Source organism: Mesoplodon bidens (genome assembly GCF_964165515.1).
Source record: "Mesoplodon bidens genome assembly, chromosome: 7".
NCBI lineage: Eukaryota > Metazoa > Chordata > Mammalia > Artiodactyla > Ziphiidae > Mesoplodon > Mesoplodon bidens.
The window spans coordinates 71,703,776-71,725,472 of record NC_138164.1 but is presented as its reverse complement, the minus strand read 5'-3'; the positions used below and the strand labels follow the sequence as shown (position 1 = coordinate 71,725,472).

Genomic DNA, 21,697 nt, shown 5'->3' with positions numbered 1-21,697 from the left:
TGAACTAATCACTCCTCCATAAAGGTGTTTCCCTAACCCCAGGAGCCACTGAACTGCTCCATAAACTGTGTAACCCCAAAAGGAACTCATTCTGAAGCATAAATTCTTAAAGCTACCATCTAATAAACTATAGATCTAAATATAATAAAATTTATTATTGTCACTTTTCTTTCTTGACCCAGGTAAATATTTCCTGGGACATATTTAAAATAAGTATCTTGTTGCTATTTTTTTTAATTTGTTAAAATCTAATGTGGGCAGAATGTACAAATCAGTATACTTCCCTATAGTAACACAAAAGATAAGCACAATAGCACTGTTGAAATATCTAAGAGGTGGTTTAAAATTATATATACACACATATATACATATGTATAAAAAACTTGAAACACAGATCAGATTAGCATTTGTTTTCCCTAGTTTAATAGTGTCTCAAGTAAAATGAGACACTATTGATTTTTAGGGAAGTTAAGCCTATGTTAACGAGAAGAATTAGGCATGACATTTTATGATTTGATAGTAAATGTTAGACCATTTATTGTCTAGGTAAAGTTAATTTCTCATATGTATCAATAAAGTTTTCCAAGCAATATAAATATATAATATTAAGAGAATGCGCCTTGGGGCCACCTTGTAGGTGAAAAAAATCGCTTTGTTATTTCAGTACCTAACCACTGCTCTCCTCCTAAGATGAGGTCCAAGGCAGACCACCCACCCCATCTTGAATACCATTCCTTGGCAGTTAGCACTTTGACCTTGGAAAATGTCATAGATCAGTGGGATACAAGGATATTATCTTTATCTAAACAGATTTTGATCTTGACTCATTCTGAATTTAAATTTTGTATATATTATATAATGTTTTGTAGAGTGATGACAGAGAAACAGATACAACATCAGAAGGCAGTTACCAGCTCAGCAGACACAAGAAGAGCCCGAGCTCTTTAACCAATCTTAGCAGCTCCTCTGGCATGACGTCCTTGTCTTCTGTATGTAAACAAAGGCTTCATGTTAATATCCCTCTGCTTCTGCGAACCTTGCTCCACCATGCTCCTGCTACTGTAAAAGGGCCTTTTGTTGTATTTCTCAGATTCCAGGGGCATGAGAGCTTTTTCTCTAACCCACAGTTGGCTTCTGGCTAGCCAAATCTTCCTTTTTCTCTGTTTTAGTCACAAGAGAGTTCATATCCAAAATAAATAAATATGGTTTTTTGGATGTAAGTACTTAAAAAATAAACCTAAATGACCAACAAGATGTACCACTAAATTTTTCTGTGCAACAAATGGGATAACTATCACAAAGTATGCTTATATCTCATATGCTTTTATATACTGTGTGCAGGTATAGAATTGTACCTCTCTTTTAGCAAGACTTTTATTCTGATGAATGAAAGTACTGATTCACATAAAAGAATAGGAGAGACGATTCTTTGCCCCATAGAGGGATTCAGAATGGAGTTTTCAAAGGAAAGCTCCCTAAGTGTAGTTGCTCAGATCTGATTTAGAGAATTTGACTTTACACAGAACTTTCATAAAGTGAGGTAGTTTTGTGTGTGCATGTAAGATGTGTGTAGAAATATATATGTAAATATGTCCACATACACTTATCCAAATATCTCTGATATATATACACATGCACATATCTCACCAGGTATGCTAAACAAATGATAAATCTGTGCTTAAATTCTTACTAGCCTTGCATTTTTCAAACTCCTTGTAAAAAAATCTATTTTAATTGAATTTCTGCTGATGACAATCAAATGTATGACCTTGGGAAGGCTTTAAACTTCCTTCATCAATCATCCATTTTCTGCCCTTCCTGACCTCTAAAAGTGTATGGCTCAGTAAGCATTTTCTTAGATTCAGTGGATGGGTAACATAGTAAAATTCCTTTTTAGTGCCTTGGAAATTTGATAGAGCAATGTGTCACTGTGATTTGTGTGCCTGAGGTTTCTCACATCCTCCTTCTTTAACACTTTAAATTCTAAGCATGCCTAAAAATGGAACTCTGAATGCCCCCTACCATAAAATCACCCTGCTTTGAAATGAGTCAGCATCTAAAAAACTTTGCATTTCACTTTTCATCTATGTCTCTTAGAGGCAATTTTTGTTAAACACTAGTCATCATGTCATGCATATCATGTCAGGTTGTCTGTGTTGGTACGCTTTTTTGATGCCATATTAAATTAACTGCTTTTATGTGCAAACTAGAGAAATAATGGCAAGCAAAGATTACATCCATGATCCTTATGTTGGGTTCAAGAATGAGATAGAGACAAACACTGCTTGTTTCCTACGCTTTCAGGTGAGCGGCAGTGTGATGAGTGTTTATAGTGGAGACTTTGGCAATCTGGAAGTGAAGGGAAATATTCAGTTTGCAATCGACTATGTGGACTCACTGAAGGAGTTGCATGTCTTTGTGGCCCAGTGTAAAGACTTAGCAGCAGCAGATATTAAAAAACAGCGTTCGGACCCGTAAGTACATTTTGGAGTCACTATTTTCTCTTAGTTACTCTTAATCTTGTAGAAATTGGGAAGGAAAGAAAGTAATTGAAGGGAGGGTATGTGTGTGACTGTGTTAAAAGGAACGTTTGGGAAAAAAAGTTGGGGGGAGATGCTGTTTACTTTATAGATTCATATGCCAAACCTACTAAATTATAAAAATATCAGAGAAGCACAAAACGTTTCAAGTTGGAAGGGACCTTTGAGGTCATTTTGTCCTGATTCCTTCTTTTTACAGATAAGGAAACAAGGGACAGAGAAGATAAGCGACTGTTTACATAAATTCAGCAGCAAAATGAGGAATGATAGATTGAGCCCCAATCTCCACACACTTTCAAACTTTCTCTAAGATTAGGGACAGGTGGGACATACTTTATAATGCTCTGCGGTGCAGAAATAGTTAAGATTCTAGAATAAGGTAGTTTCCATATTTAAATTATATTCTATAGAACTTTAGGGGGAATTACCAATTCATCTTTGAAATCACAGGTTTAACTGCATTTCAGTTTAGTTACAAAGTTGAATGGTATTCCCTACTTATCCCTATGCAGAAGTCTGATTTTTAATTATTTTGCTAGCATAAGCCCAATCCTAAAAGGAACTGGGCTTAATAGCCTTTTTGTTTTTTCTCTGTTTCTTCTTTTTATTTTTTAACATTCATATGGCTTGATTAGGTATGTACCAGATTATTTTTTTCAAAAGACAGTCACAAAAACTTTAAATTCTGCAAGCATCAAAGCCTTTTCTTAATAGGAAACTAGCCAATAGAATTAAGCATCACGTTAGAAGTCTGTCGTCTTCCCCCTGCCCCACATTAGTTAAGGTCAAAGGAAGAAAGGAATTCAGGAAATATCCCTTAAAAATCTTCAAAACAATATAAAATTATCAATTCCACTGAAATCACTTTAAAAGCTTAAGTGTAAAGGTGTTGGTGAGAGCATTTATTACATAGTGCTTTTCCTAGTGTCATGAAATAATTACTTCTATCAATTTCCAATGCATTTTTAAAAATGGAGGTAGACACATCACTTTTATGTTCTCTGACCTTCTTGTCTGTTCAATTCTCTTTTTAGATATGTAAAGACTTATCTGTTACCGGACAAGGGCAAAATGGGCAAGAAGAAAACGCTTGTAGTGAAGAAAACGTTGAATCCTGTGTATAATGAGATACTGAGGGTATCTATGACCTCTCTATCTAGGAAAATCCTAAATAGTGACCTATGCATTTAAAAGGCCATGTCATCTTGGGTAGTATCTCTACAGAGGAAGTCAGTCACCAAGAGAGAAGGAAATGAATAACCATTTTCTGAGAATCTGCTTTGTATGAGATGATACACCATGACTGTTGTATGCATTATCTCATGCATGCCCTCCATACCCTGCCAGGGGGATAGTATTATCTGCATCTCACAGATGAGGCAAATGAAGCTTAGAGAAATAAAGGAACTTGCTCAAGGATACACAGCTGATAAAGTTGAGCATTGCCGCCAAAACAATCTTATAAAAGCCTAATTCTGATCATGTTATTTCTTTGCTTAAAATATTTGAGGATTCCCATTATCCTTAGGGTCAAGTACACCCATCTTAACATGCACACCACTCCCTTGATAACCTGAGCTCCAGCCTCATTCCACTTTCATAGTCTTTCTTCAGGTCACCCTGATTCCTTCCTGTTCTTTGGAGGAACTACATTTTCTCACAATGCTGGGACTTTCTGTTCCTTCAGACTGGGATATTCTTCCCCACATTCTGTCCATAACTACTTCCCACAGCCTGAAATGCCTCTTCCTATGAGAAGCTGTCCTTAACCCCTAAGTTTCCCTGCTGCCTCAGTCTCCTAGTTTTACAATAGGCTGTTTTAACATTCAGCACTTTAACTACTGGTTTAATTGTAAGTTCCATGAGGGCAGGGACCAACTCTGTATTGCTTGTAAACTGCCTACCCTTATGCAAATGATTTAACCCATCTGCACTTCAGATCTGCAAAAGGGAGATAAGAATAGTACCTACCTACCAATATGTATGAAGTAATTAGTATGCATTAAACACTTAGTAAATGCTGGCTCTTAGCGCAGTGTCTGGTATAGGTACTTAAAAAATGTTTATAGATGGAAGGACAGATGGATGGATAGATGAATGAAGACTATACCTGGCTCAAATGCCCATATTCCTTTTTCCTTCAAACTTTATTATGCTGCCTTAGTCATGAGTAACAGATTATTTAAAACTACAAATATGAGAAGGATTATTCATTCCCTCTTTCTGAAAATTCTGTCCAAGTATTTGGTTATCCTCTGCGAAAAGGAGCTGCATTAAATTAACCCTCAGTCATCCATGGGTGAATTTTCTGTAACAAGTTTTTAATTATGATTTGACTATGATATACCTCAGAACCCTAGCTATTTCTAGGTCAGCTACTTCAACCCTATACTCAGGAAAAACCAGCTAGTTTAAATGGTAAACTCAGAGAAAGGCAAGTCTGCTACAACCAAAATGGACAGTCAAGTAGTATATCATAAAGCCAAGTAGAGATTACTTTTAGATTAGAAAGACTATTATCCCTTCCATGATTATATGTAATCAAGGGTTGACTACATTTTAGATTAAAACTATTAGGATGCCAAAAAAAAAAAACAGGTTGATCTTTTCTTGAAAAATATCTTGTCCTTGCAGGATAATGGTGGGAGAGGTTGTATGTATATGAGACAGGTGATATATGGGAACTCTTCTGTACTTTCAATTTTGTGTGAATCTAGAACTGCTCTAAAAAATAAAATCCATTAAAAAATACTTTGTCCTTAGGTAGAAAATAGGCCATTGGATTAAACTTCATTTGTATTTTTAGACTGAATTTGATTTATGTTATATCTAGTTAGAACTAAAAACATCCAGTAAAAATTGAATAATTGGCTTTTGTTTTTAGAGAGCAATTACCGGCTATGATATTTGAGCCATCATTTGCTTTTCCAGAGGGGGAAAGAAAAATGAGCTTTTGTGAAAGATGAATTTGAGCTCTTTGAAACAAGACACTTAGAATAAGATGACTTTGCAATATTCTTGAGACTTGAAACCTAACAGATGAGAAAATCTGATCTACACAGATGACTTTTTTCTTCATCTCTAAGTCATAACTTTGGCATAAAATAATATTATTTACCACTTTAATTTCCTTCTTTGAACTGCAGTATAAAATCGACAGGCAAATCTTAAAGACACAGAAACTGAACCTGTCTGTTTGGCATCGAGATACATTTAAGCGCAATAGTTTTCTAGGGGAAGTGGAACTTGATTTGGAAACTTGGGACTGGGACAACAAACAGAATAAACAATTGAAGTGGTACCCTCTAAAGCGGAAGGTAAGTGCAGAGTTTTTTGTTTGGTTTGTTGGTTGGTTGGTTTGGGGCCTAGGATACAGGAGAGAGCTGCTGTAAAATTGCATTTTCATTCAGAATGCTTACCCATAGTTTGGGATCATTATGTCTTTTCACTCTGTCCCATATGTTTCTTATGCTCTTTTCTATATTTTCTATTCTATTTTTTTTCTCCTCTCTATTCTTTTGGCTGGCTATTTTTTGCTAACCTATCTTTTAGTTCAATAATTTTCTTATCTGCTGTGTCTAATCTGCTGTTACACCCATCTACAGGTCCTCAATTATACTTTTCAGATCTACATTTTCATTTCATTCTTTTCTATAGATTCCATTTCTCTGCTAAAATTCTCCATCTTCACATTATCTTTATGAATTTATTAATCAAAGTTATTTAAAGTGTGTATCTGAAAACTCCAATATCTTAAACATTTGTGAATCTCTCTTATCTAATTTTTTATCTTAGTTTGGTCATTTGGTCCTTTGTTCTGTTATGCCTGTTCATTTTTTATTGCATGCTGGACATTGCATATGAAAAATTCTAGGGATAATTTGAGAGGGTTTACTTTTGCATCTGACACACAGAGTAGGGACACACCGCCTTAATTTAGTCTGGTAATGAACTGACTAGAAGCTGGGGTTCAGCTTTCACATGGTCTGATCTAGTTTTTCTTTGCCCATATTCCTAGACTGGGTTGCAACTGAAAACCTAGGTAGTACTCAAATTTTAGCATGTATCCAATTCACCTGAAGGACTTATTAAAACATAGATTTCTGGCCCTGTTCCGAGGATTTCTGTTTTGGTAAGATCTGGCCCAAGAATATGCATTTCTAACAAATTCCCAGGCATTGCTGATGCTGCCGGCCTGGAGACCATACTTCGAGAACTACTGGTCTAGAGTATTTTCTGAGACCATCTCTCCTTAGCTGGCCAGTTTTTGCCTCCCCAGCACTGTGAGAAGCCCTGCTCAGCTTCTTAGTCTCTTTCTGCTAGACTTGTTGTGCTCTCAGTTGGCACTACTTGAAAATCAGCTAATGCCTCAAAGTGGAAAGCAGAGAATGTCAGGCTCCAACATCTTGTCCATTTGAGTCCTGTCTATCGTAATAATTCTTCATCACCTTCAAATAGGTTCTTTTAATCCAGTTTTTTTTATCCTCATCGTGAGGGTTGGTGTGATCCCAGCTAGTCCATCATAGCTGCAAGTGATACATACAATTAATACAAACTATTATTAAGTATCTACACAATAAAACAGTTCCACTTAAGAAATGGTTCCAAAATATCACATCAGAATCACCTGAAGCACTTATTTCTAGGTCTACCCATGACTTGCTAGATGAGAATTCCTCAGAAGTTGTCAAAAGCATCTCATTTTTAACTAACTTCCCTTATGTTTCTGACATGTAGCCATGTTTTGGAAACAAGGCTCTAAAAGACCAGTATTTGAAAGTAGAACTCTCTCTCTCTTATAATAGATATGTTTTAAAATTATTGTTCAGTCTTTGTTATTCTTACAGGCATCTCCTCATTTGGTCTAAAATAATTAGGTTAATGCAGCTTTGAAAATGTAATATTTGTTCCCCCCCCCGCCCCCGTCCCCCGCCCCGACTCTTCTTACTCCTTCAAAGAAAGAGAATACAAATAAGTTGTTTTATGTGCTGGCTGAATGACTGACAAAATGTATGTATTTTTATAAAAACCAAAGCATCCCAGAACACCTCTCCTGTCTCCAAGAAAGCCATTCTGATTTCTCTGAACTAAAGGCCTTGAGATGTTTTCTGTGTACCCCACAAAGATATACAATATAGCTTTCTCAGATATAAAAGCAACAGTCTAGCTCTGATGGGGAGGGAAATTTTAATCCAGGGCACTCATGAGTGATACCTAATCCGAGAAATGAGGCAGATATTGTCCCATAACAGCACCAACAAACAGGGTAAATGGTTTGTGTCTCGTACCTGCTGACATTCTTTCATTTTCCAGACAGCACCAGTTGCCTTTGAAGCAGAAAACAGAGGTGAAATGAAGTTAGCTCTCCAGTATGTCCCAGAGCCAATGCCTGGTACGTAGTGATTTTCTGTCCAGATTTATGTCCTTACCTTATGTCTCCCCTCTTCAAGGATTTCTTTGAGTTCTATGATTTTTTCAAAGGTGAAGCCCTAAATAAACTTACCAGTTTAGTAATCGTATAGACCGAATGAGTCAATCCACAGTTGTAAACTACAAGATTTTTTTTTTATTGTGGTAAAAACACATAACATAAAATTTTTCTTAACCATTTTTAAGTGTACCATTAGTAGTGTTAAGTATATGTACAATGTTGTGAAGCAGATCTCTGGACTTTTTCATCTTGTATATCTGAAACTCTATACCCATTACACCACAATTCCCTTCTTCCCCTTCCCTCCAGGTTCCCCTTCCTGGTAACCACCATTCTATTTTCTTTTTTTTATGAGAAAAATTCTTTTTTTTTTTTCAGTCCAGCTTACAGCCCTTGTTTTAACTTCTACCTCACTCTCCCAAAAGTTTGTATCTCCACAGCGTGAATGGCCTTTCCTGTATAGTGCTGTGATACAAATGGAACTGGTGTGTTTTTTTCCCCCATAGGTGGGAATTGGGAGAATTCATATGAAGCCCCTAAGAAATTAGAGCTCATTTGTCCTCTACTCTCAAGGTCTCATTAGAGGAGAAAGCTTTTTCTTCAAAATTTTTAATTGCATCCTTGATGTTAGGGCCTCAGTTCTCCAGCACAGTTAAGGAGCAAGAGACTGTCAGGAAATGAGTGCTAACCCCCCTCTCATTTCCCACACAGTTCCCCAAGTTGTCCTCCTTAAGAATCTACATGAATGTTAGGACTGAAATCAGGGGTTGCAAACTCAGGTGCTTTCAGTAGCCTATCAAAGTCTTAGATGAAATCCCATCTCCTCCCTAAAGCTTTTCCTGAATGTTTTTACCCTCACTGATCACATCATCTTCTAAAACATTACAGTAATAACTTTGCATTTCGTTCTTATATTACATTTTTATAGTTTTTATTGATTTTCTCTCTCTAGCTTAACTGTAAACATCTCCCAAGGACATAGATTTCCTGTATTCCTTGTATGTCCAATGACATTCCTAGCCTAGGGCTGAGCACATAATAGATGCTCATTAAATACTGGTTGGTTGACTGATTGGGCCCACCCATCCAGAAATATACGGTAGTATTCCTCCATCCATGTGCACCCAACCTAGACAACTTCAGACTAAGCCAACTTCTCAGTAATTCCCTGTCCATAATACTGGCTGTTATGCGTGTCTGTACAATAGTCCTATAAAATTTGTAACTACTTTTAGCAAGAAGAGTGACTATACCTTAATCAGTACCTGTTTTGGTTACTCTGTACTCAAATATGTTTAAAATGCCTCCTATCAGCACCGATTGATATTGGTATTAATATTTGAAAGGTATATGCATTTCACTGAGTAGTTTTGAATATAACTGTAAATGGATGATTCACATACCTAATATCTATAATTGATCTCATTGAGCCAAGCAAAACCCAAAAAGAATGATGTAATACTCTGTACTTGGAATCAATTAAATTATTTTCATAGAGCTATCTGAGCTCAGTACAGCCAGACTATGAAAGATATAGTTAAGAATAGATATAATCAATTAGGATCATATGATCAAGCACTAGCTAGCATCGCTATGTCAGACCATTTTTAGGTTGGCATCTTTGGATGAAGTACTTCCAAGAGAGGAATGGCAGTGGAATTTCATTTTCTCTCTCATTTTTCTGTTACAGGTAAAAAGCTTCCTACAACTGGGGAAGTGCACATCTGGGTGAAGGAATGCCTTGATCTACCAATGCTAAGGGGAAGCCATCTAAATTCTTTTGTTAAATGGTAACAGCATTGATAATTCTCCACCCTCAGTTCTACAATAGCCTGGCCTTTGCTGCTTGGTTTTACTTTTCTGTATCTGTGTTGCTGAAAATCATCATTCATAGTATAAATAAAATAACTTGAGACAGTGGCGACTTGAGCTAGAGGGATCTTTGACATGAACCCCCTCCAAGGCTTCATTTAGTTTTTTGCTTTTTGGGTTTTTAAAATAAATTTATTTATTTATTTATTTTTGGCTGCATTGGGTCTTCGCTGCTATGTGCGGGCTTTCTCTAGTTGCGGCGAGCGGGGGCTACTCTTCATTGTGGTGCGTGGGCTTCTCATTGCCGTGGCTTCTCTTGTTGTGGAGTGCGGACTCTAGGCGCGCGGGCCTCAGTAGTTGCGGCACGCAGGCTCAGTAGTTGTGGCTTGCGGGCTCTAGAGCACAGGCTTAGTAGTTGTGGTGCACGGGCTTAGTTGTTCCGCAGCATGTGGGATCTTCTCGGACCAGGGATTGAACCTGTGTCCTGTGTCCCCTGCATTGGCAGGCAATTCTTAACCACTGCACCACCAGGGAAGTACTTCATTTAGTTTTAAAATCATAAAGATAAGAGGGAATATATACAATCGAAACCAGAGATCACATACTCAGATACGTAATGTCTTCTAGGAGGTACATCTGCTGATGAGGACAATATTCATTACTAAAGAGTTTATGAAATGGCTAATGGTGATGCCACACCTCTTGGGTCCTTTGTGGAGCATCTGTTTTGTGGCCCATTTGCAAAAGGCCTTTTGCATCAGTCTGTAAATATCTGGGAAGTTATTTGCTAAATAGACCCATACTAATAATTAGCTCATAAGAGCTTAAGACAATTTGGGTTTTTAAGTTGCAACCTTTTTCTCTGTTGTAATATAAATGCTTGGCATCTAGTAGATAGTAACTAAACAGATATTATTGTGCTGTCCTAACTCTCTCTGACTAATTTTATCTATATAGATTCTACCAGAAGACCAGTTGTAGCTATTTAAGTTTATATGACCTTATTTATGATTTTCCCTATACATTTTATTTTATTTATTTATTTATTAATTTTTTGCGGTACGCGGGCCTCTCACTGTTGTGGCCTCTCCCGTTGTGGAGCGCAGGCTCAGCAGCCATGGCTCACCGGCCCAGCTGCTCTGCGGCATGTGGGATCTTCCCGGACAGGGGCACGAACCCGCATCCCCTGCATTGGCAGGCGGACTCTCAACCACTCTACCACCAGGGAAGCCCCCTATACATATTCTTCATAGATGTCAACTGATAAGTTTTTCAGCTCAGGTCGGTCTCCCATTCCAAGACTAGTCCCGGCCCTTCTTGCCTTCACAGAGACATAGTAGGTTAAATTAATTTCAATTATTACCATAAAGTAAATGTAAATATTTGCAAATATGTAACATAATTTATCCCCAAAGTCAAATCTAGCAAATTGGAGAGGTTTCTCTTCTTTTGCAGTTCTGTACAAGACTGATTTCTTAGGCTATCACAGATAATCAGGAATAGATTTTAGAGGAATCCTCAAACAGTTGCTACATAGTAAACACTAAGTGCAGGTACTGAACTAAGTTGTTTGCTTAATATGTAATTCTAATATTAACCTTTTGAGGTAGGCATCACCATTCTCATTTTATAGATGAGGAAGCAAGTGTCTAAGAGGTTAAGTCAATTTCCTATACTACACAGCCACTAAGTGGCAGAGTTAGGATTCCAAGCAAGTGTGGTCCACTCTGGTGCAGAGAGTCTTTCCAGCAGGATGCCCCACCATCGCCATCACCATCACCATCTCTCTAACACTCTTTTTTTCTTCCATTTCCTCTCGCCAATCCTCAGTAGCTGAAGCACACTGAAAGCATTAGTTTACTGTCTTATTAAAATGCTCTCACAATAATGTTTCCTTTTGTAGTACCATCCTTCCAGATACAAGTAGGAAAAGTCGCCAGAAGACGAGAGCTGTGGGGAAAACCACCAACCCTGTCTTCAACCACACGATGGTGTATGATGGGTTCAGGCCCGAGGACCTGACGGAAGCCTGTGTCGAGCTTACCGTCTGGGACCATTACAAATTAACCAACCAGTTTTTGGGAGGTCTTCGGATTGGCTTTGGAACAGGTAACATTTGTTACATTTTTAATTCTCCATGAGTCAAACGCTTCTGGAGACACTAGAGATTGGTTGGTTTGTTGTTTCGCTTCTTCCTAATGAAAACAGATATTGTTTCTGTTAAGTATAATGAAATGAATGAGTGAAGGAATGTCAGGCTGTGTGCCAAGGACTCTGGATACAAAGATTAACAGGATGCAATGTCTGTCCACACAGAACTTAAGTTATTGTGGGGGAAACCAGAAAAGCCTTCATCACTACTCTTTCCTGAAAAAACATTTATGGCTCTTCATGGCTAAAAGTGTGCTTTGCATAATAATAGTAACTAATATTTGTGGAGCACTGATCACTGTACTAAGTGCTTTATTTGCATTATTTCATTTAATCCTCACAGCAGTTCTACGAGTTGTTTCTAATGTTATCCCCAGAGAAACTGATGTTCCAAGAAATTAAGAAACAGAGCTAATAAGTGGCAGAGCCAGGATTCAAAATCGAGTCTGTTAGACACTAAAGCTGTAACTGCACTTCCCTAGAGATCACCTACTGTCACTTCCAACCCAATGCTGGAATCCTCCCTACTATCCCCTTATGCACCTGACAGATTCTCATCTACCTTTTATATGGATGTGAAGAGAAATCATTACTCTGAGAGTAATGAGAATAATCCCAATTGTGGTGGGTCCCATTATTGGATATCTCAGATGGTTAAACAGTTCTTTCTCTGCCCTCCTGGTGATGTTAAAACTCTTCCTAGCTGTTTCCATTGGTAATTATAATTAGGGAATGACTCAGTTTTTCCCAGTGAGCTATTCCTTTCTAAATGCAAAGCTTCCCTTTTTCTCCAGGGAAAAGCTATGGTACTGAAGTGGATTGGATGGACTCTACTTCAGAGGAAGTTGCTCTCTGGGAAAAGATGGTAAATTCCCCCAACACTTGGATTGAAGCAACCCTGCCTCTTAGAATGCTGTTGATTGCCAAGATTTCCAAGTGAACCCAGAGTCCACTGGCTCCTCCACTGAAAACTACTAAACAGGTGGAATCTGATCTTAAAAATGTTACTATGTAGACAGAGATCCTCACCTTCTATCTATTGCCATAACAAATGCTACACAGCATGTTAAAGTCAGCCTGCATGTACTTCTTTGGTTACAAGGCCCAAGAGACTTAAATGATAACAAAACATGTAACGTTTTTGTGACTCCAACATTAAAGAAGATGTTTGAGAAAGTTAAGAAAATCAAACCATTGCTGCTGCTTCAAAGAAAAAGCTGCCAAAAATAATTAAATGTGGGGTGTTGTTAATGAACAAAGTTTTCCAATTTGCCATCATGTGTTTCTTTTTTGTTTTTTTTTTCATTTTTTGGCCATGCCACAAGGCTTGTCGGATCTTAATTCCCCGACCAGGGATCAAACCCACGCCCCCTGTACTGGAAGCATGGAGTCTTACCCACTGGACCACCAGGGAAGTCCCACCACCATGTGTTTCAAACCACAGTTTTGTGCTACAGTTAGAAGGGCCTGCCACTTGATCATTGAAAACCCTTGCATGAACTGAAAAAATGTTGGTTGTAGAAGAGTGACTGAAGGATACTCCTACGAGGGGACAAAAAGGCAGAATATCAGTGATGATAAAGAATTTGTTCATAAGAAAACTATTTACTCTGTAGTCTCTATTGAAAATGGAATTCCATGTTAGGGCAATGAGACTATATTTACTGCATATATTTTTTGTCTTGAGAAACTTTCCCTTTTCCCAGTGTTAAAGTCCCAAATGTGCTTTGGTGCCACTCACTGGCCATAGGTGGAATTTAGTTTTGGGCTTAATTTTCTCCCAAGATAAGTCTCAAACCTGTATTTTGTAATAGAGTGCCCGTATATAAAACAAAACCTTGCATATATGAGATTCTGTTTTTCTTATAACTCTACTATATGAAAAGAGCATGAGAGTGGTCGCAGACATGCCTTGCAACAAAGTTTTAATTAGAATGTAAATTGTTAAATTATACTGTACTTCCTGTGTTTGTATACTTTTCATAAAGTATTTTGTAAAAACCATTAGAATAAATTATTATATGATTTAATTGTCAAATTAATCTTACTTCTTGTTTTAAATGAAATACTTTATGTTAAGAACCCTAAAATCTAAATTCCCTAGCAAGGCTAAAGAACTTTTGGGCTAATATTCCTCCAGAGTCCTTACTGCAACTCTGGGCATCATTTCCTCTAAATTGGAAGCTTCAGCTGTGTTATTAAGAGTAGAACTTTTATTTTTAAAAAGTAGTTGAGGGACTTCCCTGGTGGCGCGGTGGTTAAGAATCCATCTGCCAATGCAGGAGACTCGGGTTTGAGCCCTGGTCCGGGAAGATCCCACATACCGTGGAGCAACTAAGCCCATGCACCACAACTGCTGAGCCTGTGCTCTACAGCCCGTGAGCCACAACTACTGAGCCCATGAGCCACAACTACTGAGCCCATGTGCCACAACTACTGAAGCCCGCGTGACTAGAGCCTGTGCTCCACAACAAGAGAAGCCACCACAATGAGAAGCTCACGCACCGCAACGAAGAGTAGCCCCTGCTCGCCGCAACTAGAGAAAAGCCCGCGCGCAGCAATGAAGACCCAATGCAGCCAAAAATTAAAAAAAAAAAAGGTAGTTGAAAAGCTTTGAAGATACATTAACATTTATTCTTAAAGTTTTCCACAAAGGCATTTTTGGGTCATTTAATACATAAAACATTACTCCCCCTTAGAACCCCACTAGCTCGCCATTCTCAAAACAAGCCCTGATTTAATATAGGTTGGGGGAAGCCTGGGTGGTGAGGGGAGGGTGAGATCTTACAACAGGTATCTAACAAATGTCATTGAAAACATCTGGAGTGCTTGCCTCCCATCCCCGAAACAGATGCTAGAACCTTCGACCCACTGGCCAGTAAGAGCAACTAACCTAAAACAACGCCCTTCCCTCATTGTCTCTCAAGATCTTTTAGGAGGGTGGTTAATCTAGCTGTATTTCCTCTTCCTGTTCTGGCTGCAGGGAGGGACAAGATGAGGTGAAAGGAGGCACACCTCCAAGATCGGCTGGAGCCGTAGCAGAAGTGCAAATCCTGTTCCAGCTCCTGCCACTTCATAGTACAAGCTACTTCCTCAGCCCTTTTTTCAGTTACCTGCTCAGCCATCTGTCAGCATCCAGCCAGCTATGAAGCATGAAAGAGATGGGTTCTAGTATCTCTCCATCTAGGACTAGGAATGCCCGCCTCCCCCATCCCCAGATCCCCAAAACACCAGAGGGGACAATAGAACCGTCCTTACATCTGCCCACAGAACTTCCAACTGCCTCAGGTCATCCATGGGGATGTCATGTCACATTGTTTTTCCGAAAAAAGACTACAAAAGCTTTAATCTCACCTGGCTACAAGAGGAAGGCTAAATGGGATTTTCATGCATTATAAAGTATAGGCAACCTGAATTCTTTGGTGAACTCAAGTTGACAGACTTTTCATCCAGTGGGATTTTTAGGCAAAGGCCCTGCTGAAATTTTTTATTTTCTTAAACTGGAGGCATTTCCTTGAACTGCATGTTTTAGGGCTCTTTTTCTTTTTCCAGAAACCCAACCAGAAATAAGCCCAAAAGGGGGATTTATTGGAAATAAACTGTTAGCCCAGAGAATTAAGGAAGTACTACAGGAACTAGATTACTTTGGGGACTCATGGGCTGGAACCAGGAACTCAGATACTGTCTCTCCTCTTCCTCAGGGACAGGCAGCTCCAGCATCACAAGCTCTCAGCTAAAGCACTTCTCTTTCCTGGATTCAGCTTGAGAGAGCTCTGGGAGAAACTGGCCAGGCTTGGGTCACGTCCCCACCTATTGGACCACTCACGGTAGCCAGGAATGGATAGGGTAAGATCTTATGCTTGGCCCTGCGTGGATTATGTGTCCACCCTGTGGCCAGGGAGAAGTGATCCATTTTCAGAAGAATAAGGTATCATACACATGGGCACTGGAGAAATCAAGAGCTAGGTAGCCATGTAATTTGTTTCCCCCTTTGGTGAAAATGCTTCAAAATTCCATTATTTAAAATATGAAATAATATTCCAAAGAGTCACTGCTGCCTCTTTCCAGGGAGGCTGAAATTTCCCCAACCATCATGACTGCTGCAGCTTTTAAGTAGATGGTGAGGATCCTGGGAACTGCATAACCTGTTCACATGGCCTAGGAGCCCACCAAAGCATGATTACTCTTAGCCTAGGCTTACGTCCAGGGAACTTGCTTGGCCTTCTTTGTACGTCTCTCATCCATACTCACCATTTAAGTAAAAGGTCCCCGAACATCTGCCTTCTCTTGTACTCTTAGGCATTTGTACGTCTTCTCTCATTTAATTCTGACAATATTCTTGAAACATAGGCATTATTATCCACATTTTATAGTTGGCAGGGAACAAAGAAACTAAGGCACAGAGAGGTTAAGTTGTCCCAAGAAGAATTCTTGTCCCAAGAAGCATCCCCATTCTCCTTTGGGATTGCTCTCCTATCTCCTCTCCTGTCTCCACTCCCCCGCAGGCTCATTCACTAATTTCACTAGTTTGTTTTACAAAACAAATGCTCCCACACATTTGATCCAATCACAGAACATTCCTTCCACTTCTTTGGCTGACTTGTTCCAAAAGAACTGGTTCTCCTTCAGCCTTACAAAAAGAAGACTCTCACTCTTCACATTCAGCACCTCAGTCAGGATGTGGGATCAGACTTCAGATCATTGTGCCCCTATTTTTATTCTTTGAGAAGAGTGATGTGTCCAATTTATCCATGATTATGTTAGCAGTTATCATACTGAATTGCTGTTTTTCTATTATTTGTCTCCATCATTAGACTGTAATCATCTTAAAAGCTGGGACTGCAAACCTTGGACATAACAGATTCTCAGTATGTGAATTGAATGAATGAATGATTAAGCAAATGAATGAATGATGAACTAAAGACCATGGGGTTTGGTATCAAAAAAATCTGGGTTTGAATTCTGTCTCTATCACTTACTCTCTGAGTGACTTGGGACAACTTAACCTCTCTGGGCATTAGATTCTTTGTTCCCTGCTAACTATAAAATGTGGATAATAATGCCTGTGTTTCAAGAATATTGTCAGAATTAAATGAGAGAAGATGTACAAATGCCTAGTACTATGTAGGGCATATAGAAGAACTCTGTAAATAGCAGCTTTAAAAAGGAGACGTTAAAAGACTTAACAAAGACAAGTGGAGGGAACTCGTTGGTCACCACTAGGGAGAACATTGGCCAAGCTTCATGACTTGGACCTCTGGAAAGGGAATATACTGGATACCTTCAGGGTCAAAGGTAGGTGGGAAAATGGCATAACGAAGAAAACCATGGCAGAAAGGAGCCAAAAGTCATTATTACTAAACTGAAAGTTCTCTGAGAAGAGTGATATACCTAATTTATTCATGTATACTTAGCATCTAGCACCACACCATACATTACAAATGTTTGTTGAATAAATCAGTGAATGAATACTGATTAGGATCTTTTGAGATTTTTTTTTAATTTATTTTATTTTTTTATGTTTTTTTACAAATTTAATCAGTTATACATATACATATGTTCCCATATCCCCTCCCTTTTGCGTCTCCCTCCCACCCTTCCTATCCCACCCCTCCAGGCGGTCACAAAGCACCGAGCTGATCTCCCTGTGCTATGCGGCTGCTTCCCACTAGCTATCTACCTTACATTTGGTAGTGTATATATGTCCATGCCGCTCTTTCACTTTGTCACAGCTTACCCTTCCCCCTCCCCATATCCTCAAGTCCATTCTCTAGTAGGTCTGTGTCTGTATTCCTGTCTTACCCCTATGTTCTTCATGCCATTTTTTTTCTTAAATTCCATATATATGTGTCAGCATACAGTATTTGTCTTTCTCTTTCTGACTTACTTCACTCTGTATGACGGACTCTAGGTCCATCCACCTCATTACAAATAGCTCAATTTCATTTCTTTTTATGGCTGAGTAATATTCCATTGTATATATGTGCCACATCTTCTTTACCCATTCATCCTATGATGGACACTTAGGTTGTTTCCATCTCCGGGCTATTGTAAATAGGGCTGCTATGAACATTTTGGTACATGTCTCTTTTTGAATTATGGTTTTCTCAGGGTATATGCCCAGTAGTGGGATTGCTGGGTCATATGGTAGTTCTATTTGTAGTTTTTTAAGGAACCTGCATACCGTTCTCCATAGTGGCTGTACCAATTCACATTCCCACCAGCAGTGCAAGAGTGTTCCTTTTTTTCCACACGCTCTCCAGCATTTATTGTTTGTAGATTTTTTGATGATGGCCATTCTGACTGGTGTGAGATGATATCTCATTGTAGTTTTGATTTGCATTTCTCTAATGAGTAAAGATGTTGAGCATCCTTTCATGTGTTTGTTGGCAGTCTGTATATCTTCTGTGGAGAAATGTCTATTTAGGTCTTCTGCCCATTTTTGGATTGGGTTGTTTGTTTTTTTGTTATTGAGCTGCATGAGCTGCTTATAAATGTTGGAGATTAATCCTTTGTCAGTTGCTTCATTTGCAAATATTTTCTCCCATTCTGAGGGTTGTCTTTTGGTCTTGTTTATGGTTTCCTTTGCTGTGCAAAAGCTTTGAAGTTTCATTAGGTCCCATGTGTTTATTTTTGTCTTTATTTCCATTTCTCTAGGAGGTGGGTCAAAAAGGATCTTGCTGTGATTTATGTCATAGAGTGTTCTGCCTATGTTTTCCTCTAAGAGTTTGATAGTGTCTGGCCTTACATTTAGGTCTTTAATCCATTTTGAGCTTATTTTTGTGTATGGTGTTAGGGAGTGATCTAATCTCATACTTTTACATGTCCCTATCCAGTTTTCCCAGCACCACTTATTGAAGAGACTGTCCTTTCTCCGCTGTACATTCCTGCCTCCTTTATCAAAGATAAGGTGACCATATGTCCGTGGGTTTAACTCTGGGCTTTCTATCCTGTTCCATTGATCTATCTTTCTGTTTTTGTGCCAGTACCATACTGTCTTGATTACTGTAGCTTTGTAGTATAGTCTGAAGTCAGGGATCCTGATTCTTCCAGCTCCATTTTTCGTTCTCAAGATTGCTTTGGCTATTCGGGGTCTTTTGTGTTTCCATACAAATTGTGAAATTTTTTGCTCTAGTTCTGTGAAAAATGCCAGGGGTAGTTTGATAGGGATTGCATTGAATCTGTAGATTGCTTTGGGTAGTAGAGTCATTTTCACAATGTTGATTCTTCCAATCCAAGAACATGGTACATCTCTCCATCTATTTGTATCATCTTTAATTTCTTTCATCAGTGTCTTATAATTTTCTGCATACAGATCTTTTGTCTCCTTAGGTAGGTTTATTCCTAGATATTTTATTCTTTTTGTTGCAGTGGTAAATGGGAGTGTTTCCTTGATTTCACTTTCAGATTTTTCATCATTAGTATATAGGAATGCCAGAGATTTCTGTGCATTAATTTTGTATCCTGCAACTTTACCAAATTCATTGATTAGCTCTAGTAGTTTTCTGGTAGCATCTTTAGGATTCTCTATGTATAGTATCATGTCATCTGCAAACAGTGACAGCTTTACTTCTTCTTTTCCAATTTGGATTCCTTTTATTTCCTTTTCTTCTCTGATTGCTGTGGCTAAAACTTCCAAAACTATGTTGAATAAGAGTGGTGAGAGTGGGCAACGTTGTCTTGTTCCTGATCTTAGTGGAAATGGTTTCAGTTTTTCACCATTGAGGACGATGCTGGCTGTGGGTTTGTCATATATGGCCTTTATTATGTTGAGGAAAGTTCCCTCTATGCCTACTTTCTGCAGGGTTTTTATCATAAATGGGTGTTGAATTTTGTCGAAAGCTTTCTCTGCATCTATTGAGATGATCATATGGTTTTTCTCCTTCAATTTGTTAATATGGTGTATCACGTTGATTGATTTGCGTATATTGAAGAATCCTTGCATTCCTGGAATAAACCCCACTTGACAAGTGATCTATGAATTTAATATTTTAAATAATTTTAATATAGAAGAGATATATAAAATATTCCTAAAGTAGAAAATGTATTTAATCAACAGATTTCATTGAGCATCCATTATGTGCAAGGGACTTAGGTACAAAGAGAGGGGAAAGCATCCATAAGCTCATCCTCAAGAAACAACTGCTATTAACATCTTGAGTATTTTTCCTCTTTTCTTTTCTTTTCTTAGGAAACATATTCTGTGAATTCACTTTACTATATCAGACAACCATATATGATAATCAGCAAATAAAATTTTCAATGTATGTCTGACCCTTTTATTTAAATGAAGAGGACTATTCTAATTTTCTAGTCACTTGCCTCAACTTTTCAAGTTCCATTTCAGTATATGAAGCTTGAAATTTAAAGAAAAGTGAAGAAGAGATGTGAGGGGGAAATTAAAAATAGGTTTCACTCACATTTTTAAATTCACTTTCATAAACCCTAAATAACCTACAATTTAAGTTATTAAAATTTTAGTTCAGGAGATTTTCCCAGCCTTTTGCTGGTGAAAGCTTTCCCTGATAGACAGATTCAGGATTTGGGACAGGAGATCCTGATCTTTGAGATCAAAGCAAAAATCTCAAACTCTTCTTTCAGATCTATTTTGCTCCAAGTGAAACCTGAAGCATTTAAAAATCCATCCATGTATAATAACACCCCAGGCTTTTTCCTTATCATCATGACTTGAGAAATTAAGTCTGACCACAGACTTAACAGTGATTGCAGGAATAGCTAACTCTTTGCTCTGTACTTAAGTTTTCACATCATTGAAATCATTCTAAATTTTAACTTTTTTATCTTGCTTTTTTCAATTAGCTTTCAAACACAAGTATTTCCATGCCATTAAATTACCTATAAACATGATAATGTTTAATGTCTACATAATATTCTATTATATGAAAATATCGTAATTTTCTCTTTTTTGGACATTTTGGTTTCCAACTTTTAGCTGTTATAAACCACACTTGAGCAAAACTTTTTCTTTCAGAAAAAGGCCTTTCTTTCAGCAAAGACCTCCCCCAGACAGACAATCATTAGTTCAAAAGGCATAAAGGTGTTTTAAGTTCTCAATACATCAATTGACTTTTACCATGGTATAAGAGAGCACCTATTTCACTATACCCTTACCAGTCCTGGGTCATCTTAAAAGAATAGGAAAATTTTTGACTAATTTGATAGATGAAATGATATCTAATGTTAACTTATATTTATTGGATCCCTGAAAGGGTTCAATTCTTGGCCATTTCTGTCCCCTCATCTATGAATTCAATTGTTTATTTCTCTTTTAAGATGTTAATGCTTTATTGATTTGTACAGGCTCTTTGTAAAAATATAAATCCGTTGTCTGTCATATTTATGGTGGATATTTTTCTCTATTCGATTTTTGCCTTCAACATCCATTCAACACATATTTATCTGAGTCTCCCCAAGGTGTTGGTCTAGTCATCAAGGATGAAACAGACACAGTTCCTGCCCCTAAGGATCTCAGAGTTTAACAGGGGAAGGCAGGAGAGTAAATGATGAGTGCAGTAAGGCTTTCAAATGCTCTGTTGGAAGTAGAAATAGGCTAGAGTGGCTGCACTAAAAGAGGTGAGTGGTCACGTCTACACTTAGGGGCTAGGAGACGTTTCACAGAGGAGGTGATTCTTATCTAAGTATAAAGTGCTGAGTAAATTACTAAAGCGACAAGGGACAAAATGGGAAAAAGCATTCCAGGCAGAGGGAACACCTACAGACAGGGCCTGCTAGGGAAACGTCA

General features: G+C 38.2%; 1 protein-coding gene across 5 annotated transcripts in view; it reads left to right on the top strand.

Moving 5' to 3' along the window:
* The window catches only part of LOC308620987 (synaptotagmin-like protein 2), a 99,863-nt gene extending 85,891 nt beyond the window's left edge, over positions 1-13,972 (top strand). For 3 of the 5 annotated variants that reach the window (XM_081240984.1, XM_081240983.1, XM_081240986.1), the window contains 7 exons: positions 2,305-2,474; positions 3,575-3,677; positions 5,687-5,857; positions 7,854-7,932; positions 9,662-9,761; positions 11,687-11,892; positions 12,729-13,972. In XM_081240984.1, the coding sequence (XP_081097110.1) occupies positions 2,305-2,474; positions 3,575-3,677; positions 5,687-5,857; positions 7,854-7,932; positions 9,662-9,761; positions 11,687-11,892; positions 12,729-12,874 (975 nt within the window). In that variant the 3' untranslated portion in view covers positions 12,875-13,972. Of the gene's footprint in view, positions 1-851; positions 990-2,304; positions 2,475-3,574; positions 3,678-5,686; positions 5,858-7,853; positions 7,933-9,661; positions 9,762-11,686; positions 11,893-12,728 lie in introns of those variants that run through there. The other 2 variants (XM_081240987.1, XM_081240985.1) reach the window with 2 other exon arrangements.
* Positions 13,973-21,697: the final 7,725 nt, after the last annotated feature.